This window comes from Phocoena sinus, chromosome 8, assembly GCF_008692025.1.
Source record: "Phocoena sinus isolate mPhoSin1 chromosome 8, mPhoSin1.pri, whole genome shotgun sequence".
NCBI lineage: Eukaryota > Metazoa > Chordata > Mammalia > Artiodactyla > Phocoenidae > Phocoena > Phocoena sinus.
Genome location: NC_045770.1, coordinates 26282375 through 26301309, shown reverse-complemented (window position 1 = coordinate 26301309; position 18935 = coordinate 26282375). Strand labels below are relative to the sequence as shown.

The 18935-nt window shown below is 35.2% G+C and overlaps 1 protein-coding gene across 2 annotated transcripts in view; it reads left to right on the top strand.

The window, feature by feature from the left end:
* CWF19L2 (CWF19 like cell cycle control factor 2) overlaps positions 1–18935 on the top strand; it is a 250268-nt gene that overhangs the window by 7771 nt on the left and 223562 nt on the right. For both annotated transcript variants that reach the window (XM_032640618.1, XM_032640619.1), the window contains exons 4-5: positions 14364–14474; positions 15232–15351. In XM_032640618.1, the coding sequence (XP_032496509.1) occupies positions 14364–14474; positions 15232–15351 (231 nt within the window). The remainder of the gene's footprint in view (positions 1–14363; positions 14475–15231; positions 15352–18935) is intronic.

Sequence of the window (18935 nt, the reverse complement as noted above, 5' to 3'; positions counted from 1 at the left end):
CAGGTATTTGTGGATTTAACCAGTTTTGTTTTTGACTTCAAATTTAATTCTATTGTTGTCACAAAACATACTCTGTATAATTTAGTTTAAAAAAATCATAGAGACTAATTTTATGGCCTAGCCTATGCTCTATCTTGGTGAAAATTCCTTATGTAATTGAAATGAATGTATATTCAGCTGTTGTTAGTGGTAGTGTTCTGTGAATGTCAACATGGGAAAGTTTATTCATAGTGTTAAGTCATCTGTATTCTTACTGATTTTCTGTTTTCGTCTTCTGTCAGTTACTGAGAGAGCAGCAGTAAAATCTGTGTTGTGGATTTGTCTTTTTCTTCTTTCAGTTTTGTCAGTTTTTGCCTCATGTATTTTGAAGTCTTGTTAGATACATACACATTTAGGATTGTTGTATCTCCTTGATGAATTGACGATTATATCATGAAATGTTCCTCTTTATTTCTGGTAATATTCTTTTTTAAGGTCTACTTTTGTCTTATAGTAATAAAGCCTTTTCAGTTTTCTGACTTTTTGTTTTCATGGTGTATTTATTTTTATTCTTTTAGTTTTAATGTATCTGTATTTTATATTGCAAGTATTTCTTGTGGACAGTCTGGGGCTTGCTCTTTTATCTAGCTTATCAGTTTCTTCCTTGTAAATTAGAGGATTTTCTCCACTATATAATATGACAGCCATATTGACTTTAACATTTTTGGTAAAAATTTACTGAAGTTATATCAGGTTGAAAGTTCATTTCTTCAGGGTCTCTAGCCAGATGTTTTTAAGTGTTTGTAGACACATATGGCTAGGTTAGTGGCTACCATATTGGGCAGTGTAGGTATAGAAGATCCTATTAGATAGTGCTGGTTTAGATTATTAATGTTTAATGTAATTACAGGTATGTTTGAGTTTGTCTGCCATCTTGCTTTCCCTTTTCTATTTGTCCCATTTATTTTTTCTCTTCCTAGCTTCATTTGGGTTAGTTGGTTTTATTTTAGTGTTCTTATTTGTTTATTCATTCATTGATTCATTCTATTTTTTTTTAGTTGAATGAAAGATTTTTAAAATTTTGTAGTGCCTTATACTTTTCAAAAGTTTCACAGACATGATTTAATATAATCCCATAATAACCCTTAATTTTAATCCCCTGTGCCTATATTGCCCCTTTCCACTTCTCTCTCCCCACTGTTAACTACTAGTTTACCCTCTATATCTGTGAGTCTGCTTTCTTTTTGTTTTATTCACTAGTTTGTTTTATTTTTAGATACCACATATAAGTGATATTTTGTAGTATTTGTCTTTCTTTGTCTCACTTACTACTTCACTTAGCATAATGCCCTCCAGGTCTGTCCATGTTGCTGCAAATGGCAAAACCTCATTCTTTTTTATGGCTGAGTAGTATTCTGTTCTATTACATATATATGCCATATCTTTATCCATTCATCTGTTGGTGGACATTTCAGTTGCTTCCATACCTTGGTGATTGTAAATAATGCTGCTCTGAACATTAGGGTTCATGTATCTTTTTGAATTAGTGTTTTTGTTTTTGGGGGTTATATACTTGGGAGTGGAATTGCTAGATCATATGGTAGTTGTATTTTTAGTTTTTTGAGAAACCTCCATACTGTTTTCCACAGTGGCTGCACCAGTTTACATTTCACCAACAGTGTAGCATGGTTCCCTTTTCTTCACATCCTTGTCATTTGCGTTCTTTTTGGTGATAGCCATTCTGACAGGTGTGAGGTGATATCTCATTGTGGTTTTGATTTGCATTTCCCTGATAATTAACGATGTTGAGTATCTTTTTGCCCATCAGCCATCTTCATTTCCTCTTTGGAAAAATGTCTGTTCAGTTCTTCTGCCCATTTTTTAAATGGGTTATTTGTTTTTTTGATTATGAGTTGTATGAGTTGTTTATATATGTGGGGTATTAACCCCTTTCAGTCATATCATTTGTAAATATTTTCTCCCATTCAGTAGGTTGTCTTTTCGTTTTGTCAGTTGTTTCCTTTGCTGTGCCAAAGATTTTAAGTTTAATTAGGTCCCATTTATTCACTTTTGATTCTGTTTCCTTTGCTTTAAGAGACGGATCCAAAAATATGTTGCTGTGATATATGTCAAAGAGTGTTCTGCCTGTTTTAGGAGTTTTATAGTATAGGTCTTATATTTAGGTCTTTAATACATTTTGAGTTTATATTTGTATATGGTGTTAGAGGATGTTCTAATTTCATTCTTTTACATGTAGCTGTCCAGTTTTCCCAGCACCACTTATTGAAGGGACTTTTCTCCATTGTATATTTTTGCCTCCTTTGTCATAGATTAATTGACCATAGGTGGGTGGGTTTATTTCTGGGCTCTCTATCCTGTTGCATTGATATATGTGTCTTTTTTTTTTTTGGTGCCAGTGCCGTACTGTTTTGATTACTGTAGCTTTGTAGTATAATCTGAAGTCTGGAAGCATGATTCCTCCATCTCTGTTCTTCTTTCTCAAGATAGCTTTAGCTATTCAGTGCCTTTTGTGTTTCCATACAAGTTTTAAAATTATTTGTTCCAGTTCTGTGAAAAACGCCATTGGTAATTTGATAGGGATTGCAGTGAATCTGTAGATTGCCTTGGGTAGTATGGTCATTTTAATAATGTTAATTCTTTCAATCCAAGAACACAGGTATATCTTTCTATTTGTGTCTTCTTCAGTTTCTTTCATCAGTGTCTTATATTTTTCCGAGTACAGGTCTTTTACCTCGCTAGGTAGGCTTATTCCTAGATATTTTATTCTTTTTGATGTGGTGGTAAATGGGATTGTTTCTTACATTCTCTTTCTGATAGTTCACTGTTGGTGTATAGAGAGGCAACAGATTTCTGTATATTAGTATTGTATCCTGCAACTTTACTGAATTCATAGATAAGCTCTAGTAGTTTTCTGGTAGTGCTTTTAGGATTTTCTATGTATAGTGTCATGTCACTTCTAGATAATGACAGTTTTACTTCTTCTGTTCCAATTTGGACTCCTTTTATTTCTTTTTCTTGTCCGATTGTGGCTAGGACTTTTAAAACTATGTTGAATAAAAGTGGCAAGAGTGGGTATCCTTGTTTTGTTCCTGATCTTAGAGGAAATTGAGCATGACGTTAGCTGTGGATTTGTCATATATGACCTTTATTATGCCCACTTTCTGGAGAGTTTTTATCATAAATGTTGAACTTTAACGTAAGGTTTTTCTGCATCTATTCAGATGGTCATATGGTTTTAATTCTTCAATTTGTTAATGTGGTGTATCACATTGATTGATTTGTAAGTATTGAAAAATCCTTGCATCCCTGGGGTAAATCCTACTTGACAAAGGTGAATGATCCTTTTAATGTATTGTTGGATTGAATTTGCTTATCTCCTGTTGAGGAGTTTTGCATCTATCTTCAGCAGTGATATTGGCTGGTAATTTTTTTTTCTCAATATGTTTGTCTGGTTTTGGTATTAGGGTGATTCTGGCCTCAGAGAATGAGTTTGGAAATGTTCCTTCCTCTGCAATTTTTTTGGAATAGTTTGAGAAGGATAGCTGTTAACTCTTCTCTAAATGTTTGGTAGAATTCACTTGTGAAGCCATCTGGTCCTGGACTTTTGTCTGTTTGGAGTTTGTTTTTTTTTTTAAATTACTGATTCAGTTTCATTACTGATAATTGATGTATTCATACTTTTCTATTTCTTTTTGGTTCAGTTTTGGGAGATTGTACCTTTCCAAGAATTTGTCTGTTTCTTCTAGGTTTTTCCTTTTATTGGCATATAGTTGTTCTTAGTAGTCTCTTTTGACCTTTTGTATTTCTGTGGTGTTGTAACTTATACTTTTCATTTCTGATTGGACCATTTCTCTTTTTCTCTGATGAATCTGGCTAAAGGTTTATTGGTTTTGTTTATCTTTTCAGAGAGCAAGCTTTTAGTTTCATTGATCTTTTCTGTTGTTTTTTTTAGTCTCTGTTTCATTTATTTCTGCTCTGATCTTTATGGTTTCTTTCCTTCTACTAACTTTGAGTCTTGTTTCTTCTTTTGCTTGTTTCTTCAGGGGTAAGTTAGGTTCTTTAGTTGAGTTTTTTCTTGCTTCCTGACAAGCTTGTATCACTGTAAAGTTCCCTCTTAGAACTGCTTTTTCTCGTCCCATATGTTTTGGATCGTCATGTTTTCAGTGTTATTTGTCTCTAGATATTATTTCCTCTTTGATTTCTTCAGTGATCCATTGGGTTTTTAGTAGCAAATTCTTTAGCCTCCACATGTTTGTGTTTTTTTGCAGTTTTTTTCTTGTACTTGGTTTCTAGTCTCACAGCATTGGCAAAGATTCTTGATATGGTTGCAGTTTTCTTAATTTTACTGGGGCTTATCTTGTGACATTTCTCTAAGTTACTGTTTGTCTGAAAATTTGTTTTGTTTAGTCTTCATTTTTAAAGTTTTTTTCCTAGACAGATAATTTTAAGTTTATAGTTCTGTTCCTGTACTTTAAGATGTCATTTCATTGTCTTTTGCCTACATTGTTCCTAATGAGAGACATTTTCAGTCACGTTTATCCCTTTCTCTCTGTATATATTTCTTTCTGCTCTGAATGCTTTTAAAATTTTTTCTTTATCATTTTTTTAGCAAATCAATTATGATACGTTTGATATTGTTTTCTTTGTCTTTATCCTGCCTTGGGTTCATTGTGCTTTTTTGATTTATGAGTTCATAGTTTCCATCAAATTTGAAACTTTCTGGCTATTATTTTCGTGAAATGTTTTTTTGTGTCCCCTCTTATTCTGCTAGTCTCCTTAATTCTGTCCCATAAGTCACTGAACCTTTATTTATTTTCGTTCTAGCCTTTTCTGTTCTTCAGTTTGGATAGATTTTACTGTTGCATTTTAGGTTCAAGTTCACTAGGCTTTTCTTTTGTAGCATCTAGTTGGCTGTTATCCCCAGTCATTAAAGTTTTCATTTCAGTTATTGTATTTTTCATCATTAGACATTTCATTTGGGTCTTTTTTATATCTTCATTTTGACTCCTATTTGTTCATGCTTCCTTTCCTTGGGCATATTTATAATAGCGGTGTCAAAATCCTAGTTTGCTATGTCATTATCTCTTTATTTCTTGTTCTGTTTTGATTAACTGATTTCTTTTCTTGTCTTTGGGTCACATTTTCTTGCTTTGAATGTCTAGTAATTTCTAATTAGTTGCTGAACCTTGTGAAAGTTATATTGTGACTACTGGATTTGTTGTCTTCCTTTAAAGGGTCTTGAGTTTTCTTTTGGTGGGGAGTAGGTTACTTGTGTATTAGCCTAATACTTTTCAAAGGCTGGTGTTTAAGTTATGTTTGTGTGCATCTAGAGTAGCCATTACTTCTAAGACGTGCTAAGGCGTGCCCTTTGTGGTTTCTCTGCTGATTGCCCTCGGTATTCAAGGAGATTTCTCTATTCTGGTTGGTGGGAACTAGAATGTGTTCTAGCCCTTTGTGAGCTCTGGGGATTTCTCTGCTCATAGCACTCTAATAATTGTTCCTTCCATGGTAATTATTCTTTGTCTGTCCTTGTGGACTTGCATCCTAAGGATGTTCAGTTTGGTATTCAGTTAAAGACTACAGGGGTCTCTTATATAGTTTTCTGGAGTTCTTTCTCTGTGTAGCTCCCTTTTCATGGATGCTCTATCTCAGCCATCACAAAGTAAAAATTCTGTTTTCTTATCTCAGTGAGATTGTCATATTGGGCTTGAGTTACCCTGCCTTGTACCATGGTCTAGAAAGTGCCACTAGGCAAAAAGCAGTAGAGTGTAATTGTAGCACTCACCTCATTTTTTTGCCTTTTCTCAGGGATCATAGTCCTGCACAACTGAGATTCAATGTCTAAAAACAGTTGTTTCTTATATTTTTAATTTTATTTCCATTTCTGTATATTTTTCTAGTCTGATGTAGCATTTATTTTTTCACGGCCAGTGCAGAAGTCTTCAAGTATCTTTGAGAAATATATGTATTTATGTAGGTACTTTATATTTTAAACATAAAATGTATGTATTTTATGTGTATTATGCAAATATAAGTAAGTGTATTTTATATACATATGTAATATTTCATATATATATATATAAAATATGTACATTTACATATGTTTTTATTGGTGACACTTTTCTGTCTTGGTCCTGTATTTAGGTTTTGACTGTTAGATGGGATTAGGAGTGTGGTTAATTATGATGGCTACACATGAGAAGAAGAGTCCTGGGAGCTGTCTTAGGTCAAGAGGCACGTTGATGGTTTATGAGTTCTTCAAGGTAGGGTGGAGGATTGAAACAGCAGTAGAACTTAGGTCATAGCATGGGGAGAGGGGAACATAAGTCATGCTGAAGTGGTGAGGTGAGTGAATAATAGTGAAAATTAGCAACAAAATTAATAGGGAATGGAGGCAGGAGAGTTGTACAGAATGGTCCAATTGTCGTTGTGTAAATGAAAAATGAGTACTAGCTGTATCACATATGCTTCTTTCATTCAGTACCTAGTATTTAATGCAGGCTGCTGCTTAAAGTTTCTGACTTGGGCTTTTGCAAGGGTGGATTGAGTTAATTTTAATGCACATTTATTGAATGCCAGCTCTTTGCCAGACATTTTTATATACATGGGGAATACAAATATATAGAGTTCAAACTTTTGGGGAACTCATTTTATAATTAAACAGACACATACTTCCAGTATGTAATATCATGATGCCAAGGCATGTCAAGGTATTAAGGGAAGGAGGATTTCATATGTGGGTTTTGAGGAAGTGATGCTTCGGGTTCAGACTTAAAGGATGAGTAAGAATCACCCTGGCATATAGAGGTGTGTGTGCACAAGGAATTGTGAGAGCAAGGCGTGGAAGTAGGAGATAACATGATATAAAAGTGTCTGTGTGTGCATGTGTGTGTTTATGTATGTACATAGGTAAATACAACTATAAGTAACTTAACAATATTAGATTATAAAACAAGAGGAGAGTGAATGGAGATGAAATTGTAAGAGTTGATAGGACTTTGTAAACCAAGAAGTTTGAATTCTTCAGTAGGGAGTATATCATCAAATTAGGTTCATTTGTGTTATTAGAGAACCCCAGAATAGCCATTGGTTAATATAAAATATATAGAATCTAAAAATAGTTAACTTTTCTTTTTTCTTTTTGAGTTTTCTTTTTATTTTTTTATACAGCAGATTCTTATTAGTTATCTATTTTATACATATTAGTGTATATATGTCAATCCCAATCTCCGAATTTATCCCCCGCACCCCCCAGCCCCATTTGGTGTCCATACGTTTGTTCTCTACATCTGTGTCTTTATTTCTGCCTTGGAAACCTGTTCATCTGTACCATTTCTCTAGGTTCTAAATATATGCATAAATATAGGATATTTGTTTTTCTCTTTCTGACTTACTTCACTCTGTATGACAGTCTCTAGTTCCATCCAAGTCTCTACAGCTGACCCAGTTTCGTTCCTTTTTGTGGCTGAGTAATATTCCATTCCATTGTAGATACGTACCACATCTTCTCTATCTGTTCGTCTGTTGATGGGCATTAGGTTGCTTCCATGACCTGGCTATTGTAAATAGTGCTGCAGTGAACGTTGGGGTGCATGTGTCTTTTTGAATTTTGGTTTTCTCTGGGTATATGCCCAGTAGTGGGATTGCTGGGTCATATGGTAATTCTATTTTTAGTTTTTTAAGGAACCTCCATACTGTTCTTCATAGTGGCTGTATCATTTTACCTTCCCATCAACAGTGCAAGAGCATTCCCTTTTCTCCACACCCTCTCCAGCATTGGTTGTTTGTAGATTTTCTGATGATGCCTGTTCTAACTGGTGTGAGATGATACCTCATAGTTTTAATTTGCATTTCTCTAATAATTAGTGATGTTGAGCAGATTTTCATGTGCCTCTTGGCCATCTGTATGTCTTTGGAAAAATGTCTATTTAGGTCTTCTGCCCATTTTTTGATTGGCTTGTTTTTTTAATATTGAGCTGCATGAGCTGTTTTCATATTTTGGAGATTAATCCTTTGTCAGTTGCTTCATTTGCAAATATTTTCTCCCATTCTGACTGTTGCCTTTTCCTCTGGTTTATGGTTTCCTTAGCTGTGCAAAAGATTTTAAGTTTAATTATGTCCCATTTGTTTATTTTTGTTTTTATTTTCATTATTCTAGGAGGTGGGTTAGAAAAGATCTTGCTGTGATTTATGTCAAAGAGTGTTCTTATGTTTTCCTCTAAGAGTTTTACAGTATCCAGTCTTACATTTAGGTCTTTAATCCATTTTGAGTTTATTTTTGTGTATGGTGTTAGGGAGTGTTCTAATTTCATTCTTTTACATGTAGCTGTCCAGTTTTCCCAGCACCACTTATTGAAGAGACTGTCTTTTCTCCATTGTATATCCTTGCCTCCTTTGTCATAGGTTAGTTGACCATAGGTACATGGGTTCATCTGTGGGCTTTCTATCCTGTTCCATTGATGTAAATTTCTGTTCTTGTGCCAGTACCATATTGTCTTGATTACTGTAGCTTTGTAGTGTAGTGTGAAGTCAGGAAGTCTGATTCCTCCAGCTCCATTTTTTTACCTCAAGATTGCTTTTGCTATTTGGGGTCTTTTGTGTCTTTATACAAATTTTAAGATTTTTTTGTTCTAGTTCTGTAAAAAATGCCATTGGTAATTTGATAGGGATTACATGGAATCTGTAGATTGCTTTGGGTAGTATAGTCATTTTCACAGTATTGATTCTTCCAATCCAAGAACATGGTATATCTCTCTGTCATCTTTGATTTCTTTCATCATTGTCTTATAGTTTCCTGAGTACAGGTCTTTGACCTCCTTAGGTAGGTTTATTCCTAGGTATTTTATTCTTTTTGTTGCAGTGGTCAATGGGATTGTTTCCTCAGTTTCTCTTTCTGATCTTTCATTGTTAGTGTATAGGAATGCAAGAGATTTCTGTGCATTAATTTTGTATCCTGCAACTTTACCAAATTCATCAATGAGTTCTAATTGTTTACTGGTGGCATCTTTAGGATTTTATATGTATGGTATCATGTCATCTGTAAACGGTGACAGTTTTACTTCTTCTTTCCCAATTTGTATTCCTTTTATTTCTTTTTCTTCTCTGAATGCCGTGGCCAGGACTTCCTAAACTATGTTGAATAAGTGTGGCGAGAATGGACATCCTTGTCTGGGTCCTGATCTAGAGGAAATGCTTTCAGTTTTTCACTGTTGAGAATGATGTTTGCTGTGGGTTTGTCATATATGGCCTTTATTATGTTGAGGTAGTTTTCCTCTATGCCCACTTTTTGGAGAGTTTTTATCATAAATGGGTGTTGAGTTTTGTCAGAAGCCTTTTCTGCATCTGTTGAGATGATCATAGGGTTTTTATTCTTCAATTTGTTAGTATGGTGTATCACATTGATTGATTTGCATATATTGAAGAATCCTTGCATCCCTGGGATAAATCCCACTTAATGATGGTGTATGATCCTTTTAATGTGTTGTTGGATTCTATTTGCTAGCATTTTTTTAAGGGTTTTTGCATTTGCATCAGTGATATCGGTCTGTAATTTTCTTTTTTTATAGTATCTTTAGTTTTGGTATCAGGATGATGGTGGTCTCGTAGAATGAGTTTGGGAGTGTTCCTTTTTCTGCAAGTTTTTGGAAGACTTTGAGAAGGATGGGTGTTAGCTCTTCTCTAAATGTTTGATAGAATTCACCTGTGAAGCCCTCTGGTCCTGGACTTTTGTTTGCTGGGAGATTTTTAATCACAGTTTCAGTTTCATTACTTGTGACTGGTCTGTTTATATTTTCTGTTTCTTCCTGGTTCAATTTTGGAAGCTTTACCTTTCTAAGAATTCGTCCATTTCTTCTAGGTTGTCCATTTTATTGGCATAGAGTTGCTTTAGTAGTGTCTTAGGATGCTTTATATTTCTGCGGTGTCCGTTGTAACTTCTCCTTTTTCGTTTCTAATTTTATTGATTAGAGTTCTCTCCCTCTTTTTCTTGATGAATCTGGCTAAAGGTTTATCGATTTTGTTTATCTTCTCAAAGAACCAGCTTTTAGTTTTATTGATCTTTGCTATTGTTTTCTTGTTTCTGTTTCATTTATTTCCACTCTGATCTTTATGATTTGTTCTACTAACTTTGGATTTTGTTTGTTCTTCTTTCTCTAGTTCCTTTAGATGTAAGGTTAGATTTTTTATTTGAGACTTTTCTTGTTTCTTGAGTTAGGCTTGTATAGCTATAAACTTCCCTCTTAGAACTGCTTTTGCTGCATCCCATAGGTTTAGGATCATCATGTTTTCATTGTGTTTGTGTCTAGGTATTTTTTGATTTCCTCTTTGATTTCTTCAGTGATCTCTTTGTTATTTAGTAATGTATTGCTTAGCCTCCATGTGTTTGTGTTTTTTACGTTTTTTTCCCTGTAATCTATTTCTAATCTCAGCATTGTGGTTGGAAAAGATGCTTGATATGATTTCTATTTTCTTAAATTTACTGAGGCTTGATTTGTGACCTGAGATGTGATCTATCCTGGAGAATGTTCCATGTGTACTTGAGAAGAAAGTGTAATCTTTTTTTCGGATGGAATGTCCTGTAAATATCAATTAAATTAAACTGGTCTATTTTGTTGTTTAAAGCTTTTATTTCCTTATTAATATTCTGTCTGAGTGATCTGTCCATTGGTGTAAGTGAGATGTTAAAATCCCCCACTATTATTGTGTTACTGTCAATTTCCTCTTTTATAGCTGTTAGCATTTGCGTTATGTATTGAGGTACTCCTATGGTGGGTGCATATATATTTATAATTGTTATATCTTCTTCTTGGATTGATCCCTTGATCATTTTGTAGTGTCCTTTCTTGTCTCTTGTAACATTCTTTATTTTAAAGTCTAGTTTATCTGATTGGAGTATTGCTACTCCAGTTTTCTTTTGATTTTCATTTGCATGGAATATCTTTTTCCATCCCCTCACTTTCAGTCTGTATGTGTCCCTAGTTCTGAAATGGGTTTCTTGTAGACAGCATAAATATGGGTCTTGTTTTTGTATCCATTCAGTGAATCTGTGTCTTTTGGTTGGAGCATTTAATCCATTCACGTTTAAGGTAATTATCGAAATGTGTGTTCCTATTACCATTTGCTTAATTGTTTTTTGTTTGTTTTTGTAGGTCCTCTTCTTCTATTTTGTTTCCCCCTTAGAGAAATTCCTTTAGCATTTCTTGTAGAGCTAGTTTGGTGTTGCTGAATTTTCTTAGCTTTTGCTTGTCTGTAAAGCTTTTGATTTCTCTGTCTAATATGAATGAGATTGTTCCTGGGGAATATTGCTTGTAGGTTCTTCCCTTTCATCACTTTAAATTTATCGTGCCACTCCCCTCTGTCTTGTAGAGTTTCTGTTGAGAAATCAGCTGTTAACCTTATGGGAGTTCCCTTGTATGTGGATTGTCATTTTTCTCTTCTTGCTTTTAATAAGTTTTCTTTGTATTTAATTTTTGTCAGTTTGACTACTATGTGTCTTGGCAAGTTTCTCCTTGGGTTTCTCCTGCCTAGGACTCTCTGTGCTTCCTGGACTTGGGTGGCTATTTTCTTTCCCGTGTTAGGGAAGTTTTGTACTATAATCTCTTCAGATATTTTCTCGGGTCCTTTCTCTCTCTCGTTTCCTTCTGGGACCCCTATAATGTGAATGTGGGTTTGTTTAATATTGTCCCAGAGGTCTTTTAAGCTGTCTTCATTTCTTTTAATTCTTTTTTCTTTATTCTGTTCTGTGGCAGTGAGTTCCACCATTCTGTCTTCCCAGTCACTTATTTGTTTTTCTGCCTCAGTTATTCTGCTGTTGATTCCTTCTAGTGTAGTTTTCATTTTAGTCATTGTATTGTTCGTCTCTGTTTGTTTGTTTTTTCATTCTTCTAGGTGTTTGTTCTTTAATTCTTCTAGGTCTTTGTTAAACATTTTTTGCATCTTCTCCATTCTTTTTCCTGCGTCCTGGATCATCTTCACTATCGTTATTCTGAATTCTTTTTCTGGAAGGTTGCCTATCTCCACTTCTTTAGTTGTTCTTCTGGGGTTTTATCTTGTTCCTTCATTTGGTACATAATCATCTTGTCCATCTTTCTGTGAATGTGGTTTTTGTTCCACAGGATGCAGGATTGTGGTTCTTCTTCTGTGGTCTGCCCTCTGGTGAGTGAGTCTATCTACGAAGCTTGTGCATTTCCTAATGGGAGGGACTGGTGGTGGGTAGATCTGGGTGTTGCTCTGGTAGGCAAAGCTCAGTAAAACTTTAATCCTCTTTTCTGCTAATGGGTGAGTTCCTTCCCTGTTGGTTGTTTGGCCTGAGGCGACCCAACACTGGAGTGTGAAGGCTCTTTGGTGGGGCTAATGGTGGAATCTGGGAGGGCTTACACCAAGGAGTACTTCCCGGAACTTCTGCTGCCAGTGTCCTTGTTCCTGCAGTGAGCCACAGCTGCCCTCCGCCTCTGCAGGAGACCCTCCAACACTAGCAGGTAGGTCTAGTTCAGTCTAGACCCATGCTCCTTCCCCATGGGTCATGGTGCACACAGTACTTTGTGTGTGTCCTCTAAGAGTGGAGTCTCTATTTCCCCCAGTCCTGTTGAAGTCCTGAAATCAAATCCCACTAGCCTTCAAAGTCTGATTCTCTGGGAATTCCTCCTGTTGCCATACCCCCGGGTTGGGAAGCCTGACATGGGGCTCAGGACCTTCACTCCAGTCGGTGGACTTCTGTGGTATAATTGTTCTCCAGATTTGAGTCACCCACCTAGCGGTTATGGGGTTTGATTTTATTGTGATCGTGCCCCTCCTACCATCTCATTGCACCTTCTTCTTTATCTTTGGATGTGGGGTATCTTTTTTGGTGAGTTCCAGTGTTCTCCTGTCAATGATTGTTAAGCTGTTAGTTGTGATTCCAGTGCTCTCGCAAGAGGGAGTGAGCGCATATCCTTCTACTCTGCCATCTTGAACCAATCTCTAACTTCTTTCATATAGAAGAAATCAAGTAGGCAATTTAGTGTGGTCTTCTGGGACCAAGTCTTCTAGTTTTGTTCCTCCATTGTCTTTAAAATGTACCTCTTAGTGTAGATAACAGGAACGAGGATGCCCTCTTTTTTGTAACTTCCAGAAAGTCCTAAATAGTACTTTCATTTCCACCTTACTGGAGGCTTGATTAAGGTTTCACTCTCCAGCAAGGGAGGCACATTACATCTCCAAATAAAATTGGGTTCTACTGGTAGGAAAGGAAAGGTGTAATAGTCGTCTTTATGACAGAGAGTCAAAGAAGAGGAGTACTGTGGTCAGATACGCCTTTTTAAAGGTATTTAGGATGGGGGTTGGAGAATGAAAGGGAGCAGGAAAGACTGGGATTTTGGAGACTAATTTGGTTTTTCCAGTTGTCTAAGTGAGAGATAAGCAGATCTGATCTAGGGCTGCTGCTTTAAGAATGGGGAGGAAGGAGTATATATTAGTTGGGACTCTTGGTTGTAGGTAGCAGAGACCAAACTTAAATTGGTTTAACCTCCCCCCCCAAAAAAAGGGAGGGATTTATTATTAGAACACAAACGTCTCATAGGACATATAGGAATGCACCTGGGTTTTAGGAATAGCTCAAACTAGAGTCATGAATGCTTTTATGAATCTTCTCACCATCTTCCTTTCTTCCCCTCTAAGTTCTATTTTTGCTTTTCTTGATATAGATAAATTTTTCCTGAATTCTGTGCCTCATGACAGAAATGGTCTCTGCCAATGCCTTTCGAGTTCTCATTTGTTATAGAGTAAACCATTTAGCCTTGGTTTCACATTCCTGGAGAGTGACTATGATTGAAATTAATTGGTTCAGGTCCCTACCTCTGAAACAGTCAGTTGTGGCCAGGGATGGAGGTGAACTCCCATGATAATCATTTGGTGTTCACTGTAGTTGAGAAATCTTTTGGAAATGACAGTCATAGGTTTAGATGGGAGGAGTAAGATGATCCTGAGATTTCTGACTCGGGTAAGTGGGTGGTTGGTGATGCCAGGTAGCTTAATTCAGATATATAGAAGAAGGATCAAGTATTGTGGAAGTAGATGCTGGGTTCACTTTTTGTTCTTACTGCGTTCAGCATGGCATTTAAATATTGTAGGCAGTTGTTTAAATCATGGAAACTTTGGGTGGATAAATTAGAAAGATATCAGTATAGTTGTGGTAGTTTAAGTCATGAGAGTGGATTTAATGTCCCAAGGGGAATGTCTAGAGATTAAAAAGTATAATTGGCAAAGACTGGAAACACAGACAAAGTTGATATTTAAGGGTTGAGAAAAGGAGGAAGAGTGGAACCACACAGTTTTTATGCAGAAGTATGTAAATTTGAGAATTCTACTTATATGTTAAATATTCTTAGAGCTCTGAAGATGAGTGGGTTGAGGCTGTTCCCTCCCACACTTCTGGCAAGGAAAAGGCCTGGAAGGTGAAAGATGAAAAGTCAGAAAAAGAAGACAACGAAGTTATTCAGGTAAGCCGCCTGATTTTAAACAAAGAAAGTGTCAACTTACAAGAGTAGATGAATGTTAAAATGAAAGATGATTGTAATTTAGTCAGAAGAAAAACTAGACTTTGTAAACAGTATACTTTTATGAGTAATTTTACCAATAATGCTGTTTGCTGATCCTTTTCACTCCCCTTCTTCTCCTGTGGGAAAGTGAGCATTTGTCCCTATTCTAGTCCCTCAGAGGGTTTCCTACCTCTGGTTGTTGATAAGGAAGTGGCACTTTTCCCCTTATGTACTTGAAGTCTTGTATTGTTACATCTATCTGACTTTTCTACAGCGAGTAGAGTTCAGTCACAGTTTTTCTTTCCCTTCACTTCATGCCATAATTTTCTTAGCAACGCTTATAGTTGAATAGTTCACAAATTTGGGGTTATAGTTCATACGCCTGAGGAAGAATGCTATATTTACACTGTTAGCAACAATGAAGAAAGAAAGGTGAAAAGAACTATGTTTGAGTGCCTGTTGTATATCCGGCATTGGGCTAGATGCCTTAAGTCAGTTTTCTTGTTAACTCCTTAAAACATTCCTGAAAGGTAGGTATTTTAACCCGTTTTTACAGGGGAGAGAAGAAAGCTTAGAGAGACTAAAAAACTTGCTTTAAGTTATACAGCCATGTGGGATTTAATCCAGGTTTCAGTGCCTCCAGAATCTCTAATTTATTGTTAAGTGTTTAGTGTTGTTCTAATCAATTTAGATTGAAGTGACTTCTTTTTCTTAACAGAGGGATGAATGGATGACTGTTGATTTTATGTCTGTTAAAACTGTGTCATCATTATCACTCAAAGCTGAAATGGAAACTATAAGGAAAATAGAGCAAGAGAAAACCCAAGCACTTGAACAGGTAAGAGAACATTTAAAATGCTTTACCTTTCTGATTTGCCTTTAACTGATACACATTTATGTAAATGCAGTTTTCCTTGTAAGATATTATTTTTTGTGGTATTTAATAAATCAGTGGGAACAACTATGAAATGTGATATGTTCTTTTAAATTTTTTTGTAGGAAATGAGTTTAAATGTATATTATATTTATAAATCTAGGGCATATATGGTTGAGTACAGAATTTGGTTTACAGCTGAAAATCTTCAAGGTGAGAATTTAAAGTATTCTTGAGTTGGTAGTGCCTTGAAATGATTGGTAGAAATAACTACCAGTCCTTTCTAAAGGATGACACTGTCAATTTAGGTCTCCCAGGTCTCCCAGAAGCAAGTTCTATGGCATTTAAGGTCATAATCTAAAATCATACTATACGTGAAAATGTAACGATCGTCCATGAATGAGAGTCATCCGAAACAATAAACAACCGAATCAGACTCATAAAACCTTTATCTTTTGGAATATTTAATAGCTTTATATAGTAATAGTAGGTATAGAAAATATGAATAAGGGTTAAAAGTTTAATAAGAAGGTGGATTTGAGAAAGAGCCAATATTAGAAATGAAAAATATTAGAGTTGAAATTAGAAACTTGTAAAATGGTGAAGCAACAAACTGAATACAGCTGAAGACAGAATTAGTGAACAAGAAGATAGTCTTTAAGAATTTAGTCTATCAAATTCAAGAATTTGAATGCAACATAGAGGCACAAATAAATGAAAAATATGAAAGAGTGATTATGAAGTCCTGTGATCAATGTTTTGTGTTTTTGTTTCTTCCCCAGTTTGATTTTAATTCTGAAAATGTTGGTGTGGTAAACTGTATTGACTTTATAATTAAGTAGCTGCCCATTTGGAACTTTGGGGCCAGAGGTTTTTGGAATATCTTTACTAAGTTCTGTTTTGTCTCTGAGTTAGACCTGAGGAAGTTAGGGGGAAAGTACCAAAGGGGTGTAACCAGTGGGTAGTAGAGCAAGAAAGACGAGCTGCATGAAGTCAGGAAGTTGATTTTACCCATTGTGATTACATGCTTTCTTCTGAAATCATGGTCTGCTGTTTGTGGGCATGAATGGTCTGGTATGTTCAGGTATCCCTGGCTTATGATCTTCGGTTTTGCACATATGCGTCTGTTCTCTATATCAAACAACGGAATGTAGTAAACTCTTGAGTATCTTTAATACATTGAAATAGTGATTAGTTTTTCTTAGAAATACTGTTACAGAAAACTACCTTTCCTTTCCTAAGAAGCTATAGTATTTTGTCATGCTTATCTTAACAACTTTCTAGCATTGAATTACAGCTTTTCTAATTAATATAATCTTTTCTTACAAATTCTTATATAAACTTCTCTGATTCAAGTAAGTCAGTGTCTGTTGACTTGCTCATTTGCTTATGTAATTTTTGTCTTTTTTTTTTTTTTTTGCATCTAAATCATCTTTTCCATTCCTGCTGCTACTCCTAGTTTAAATGCCATTTGTTAGTTGTATGTCTTCACCTCTTTGTCTCATTTATATCATCTTTACTGGAGCTGAGTTAATATATGAAGTGAACTGAAGACAGCCCCTGGAACTAAGAACCGGTTAACGTTAAATATTATTATGGTTCAGGCCCTAATTTATTCTTGCCTGGGCAGTTACAATAACGTTTTTGTTTTTCAGCATCCTACAACTGATGTCAGACTAACTTTTTCAAACTAGAGCTTTTGTCATGGTATTATTCTGTTTAGAAATCTTCAGTGATTGAAGTTAAGGGGAATGTGTCTTTGCTGTTTGTAGTATTTCCTTTTCCGTGGATGAAGCTCTGCTAGTGGTGTTTCATGCCACCCTCCTTTCTAATTCTGTTTTTGAGGATATGAAGTACATTTTCTATTAGAAAATTTGCAAAGAATAAACTGGGCGTACTTGGCTTAGCCCTACCTTTCCTGCTTATGGAACAGACTGCTTGAAGAGATTGTGTGGGGAACGATATGAAGTGGGGGGTTGGTTCAGTGCATTCTACACCTGGGAAAATCTGCTTCATTGTGGGGTTCAGTTAACAGATGCATTTGTTGTTCACTGAAAGAAAAATTCCAATTTAGCCTTCGTTAGCAATAAAGGTAATTTTTGTCTTTTATTTCTTATGCTTTTTTTTATGTTTCTTAACTTGCTCAGAGCCTAGGTTGAAAAGAAAGGTGCTATATTTATTATTCTCTTTTAAAGACCACAAAATGCTGCCTGCAAATAGAATCCAAACACATTAGATTGGACTCTTTCCTTTGGGTGATCTGCATCTCAACCAAAATAGTTTAATTAATTTCTGTTGTATTTCTCTGCAAATTCCTGTCTCTGAATTTTTGTTCATCTGGATTTTTCTAAGTACATGCCCTCTATCCCTGTAGGACTGCATCCTGTTTATCCTTTAAGGCCTAACTTGATATATATGATGAAATTTTTATTATTTTGCTTGATTGAAATATATCTCTGCTTCCTTTATGTTCCCATAGCACTTTATTTGTTCCTTTAGTATATAGTACTTGTAGTTTTCTATAAAGCACTGTAGTTTAATAGTCTTATCCTGTTTCCCTTATGAGATTATAAACTTTTTGGGAAGCTGTAGGTGCTTCTTTTTTTTTTTAATGTATTTGAAATTGTACAGTATTATTCTTTTACCCATGAATTTATTTTGTTGCTCTGTAAATGCCTGGATTTAGTCCTGATGTATGATAACCTGTAGTAATTTTTGACTTTTACTTAGGTAAGAATTCAGATTATTGTGTACAGAAGTAAATCATCTAGACTAATGAGTGAGACAAGCCAGTTTTCAAACATCCATATATTTTCTTTCTTCAAATGATGGTTACAGTTTTTATAATACGTCTTTAAAAGTTTTATTGTATTTTTAATTTAATCTAATTTTTTAATTGAAGTATGGTTGATATACAGTATTAGTTTCAGGTGTACACCTTAGTGATTCAATATTTTTATAGATTATATTCCATTTAAAGTTATTATAAAACAATGGCTATAATTCCCTGTGCTGTACAATATATCCTTGTAGTTTATTTACTTTATACATAGTTTGTACATCTTAATCCCCTACCTCTGTTGAGCCTCTTGACCTTACCTTTCCTCACTGGTGACCACTAGTTCTATCTGTGAGTCTGTTTTGTTATATATTCATTTTATTCCACATATAAGTAATAACTACAGTACTTGGCTTATTTCACTAAGCATAAAATCCTGTAGGTCCATCCATATTGTTGCAAATGGCAGAATTTCATTTATTTTTATGGTTGAGAAATATTCCTCTGTGTGTGTGTGTGTGTGTGTGTGTGTGTGTGTATCACAACTTCTTTATTCATTCATCTATTGATGGATACTTAGGTTGCTTCCATATCTTGGCTGTTGTGAATAATTCTGCTATGAACATTGTGTGCATATATCTTTTTGAATTAGTCTTTTCATTTTCTTTGAATGTGTACCTCAGGAGTGGAATTTTTGGATCATATGGTAGTTCTTTTTTTAGTTTTTTGAGGAAAGTTCTTATTGTTTTCCATAGTGGCTGTACCAATT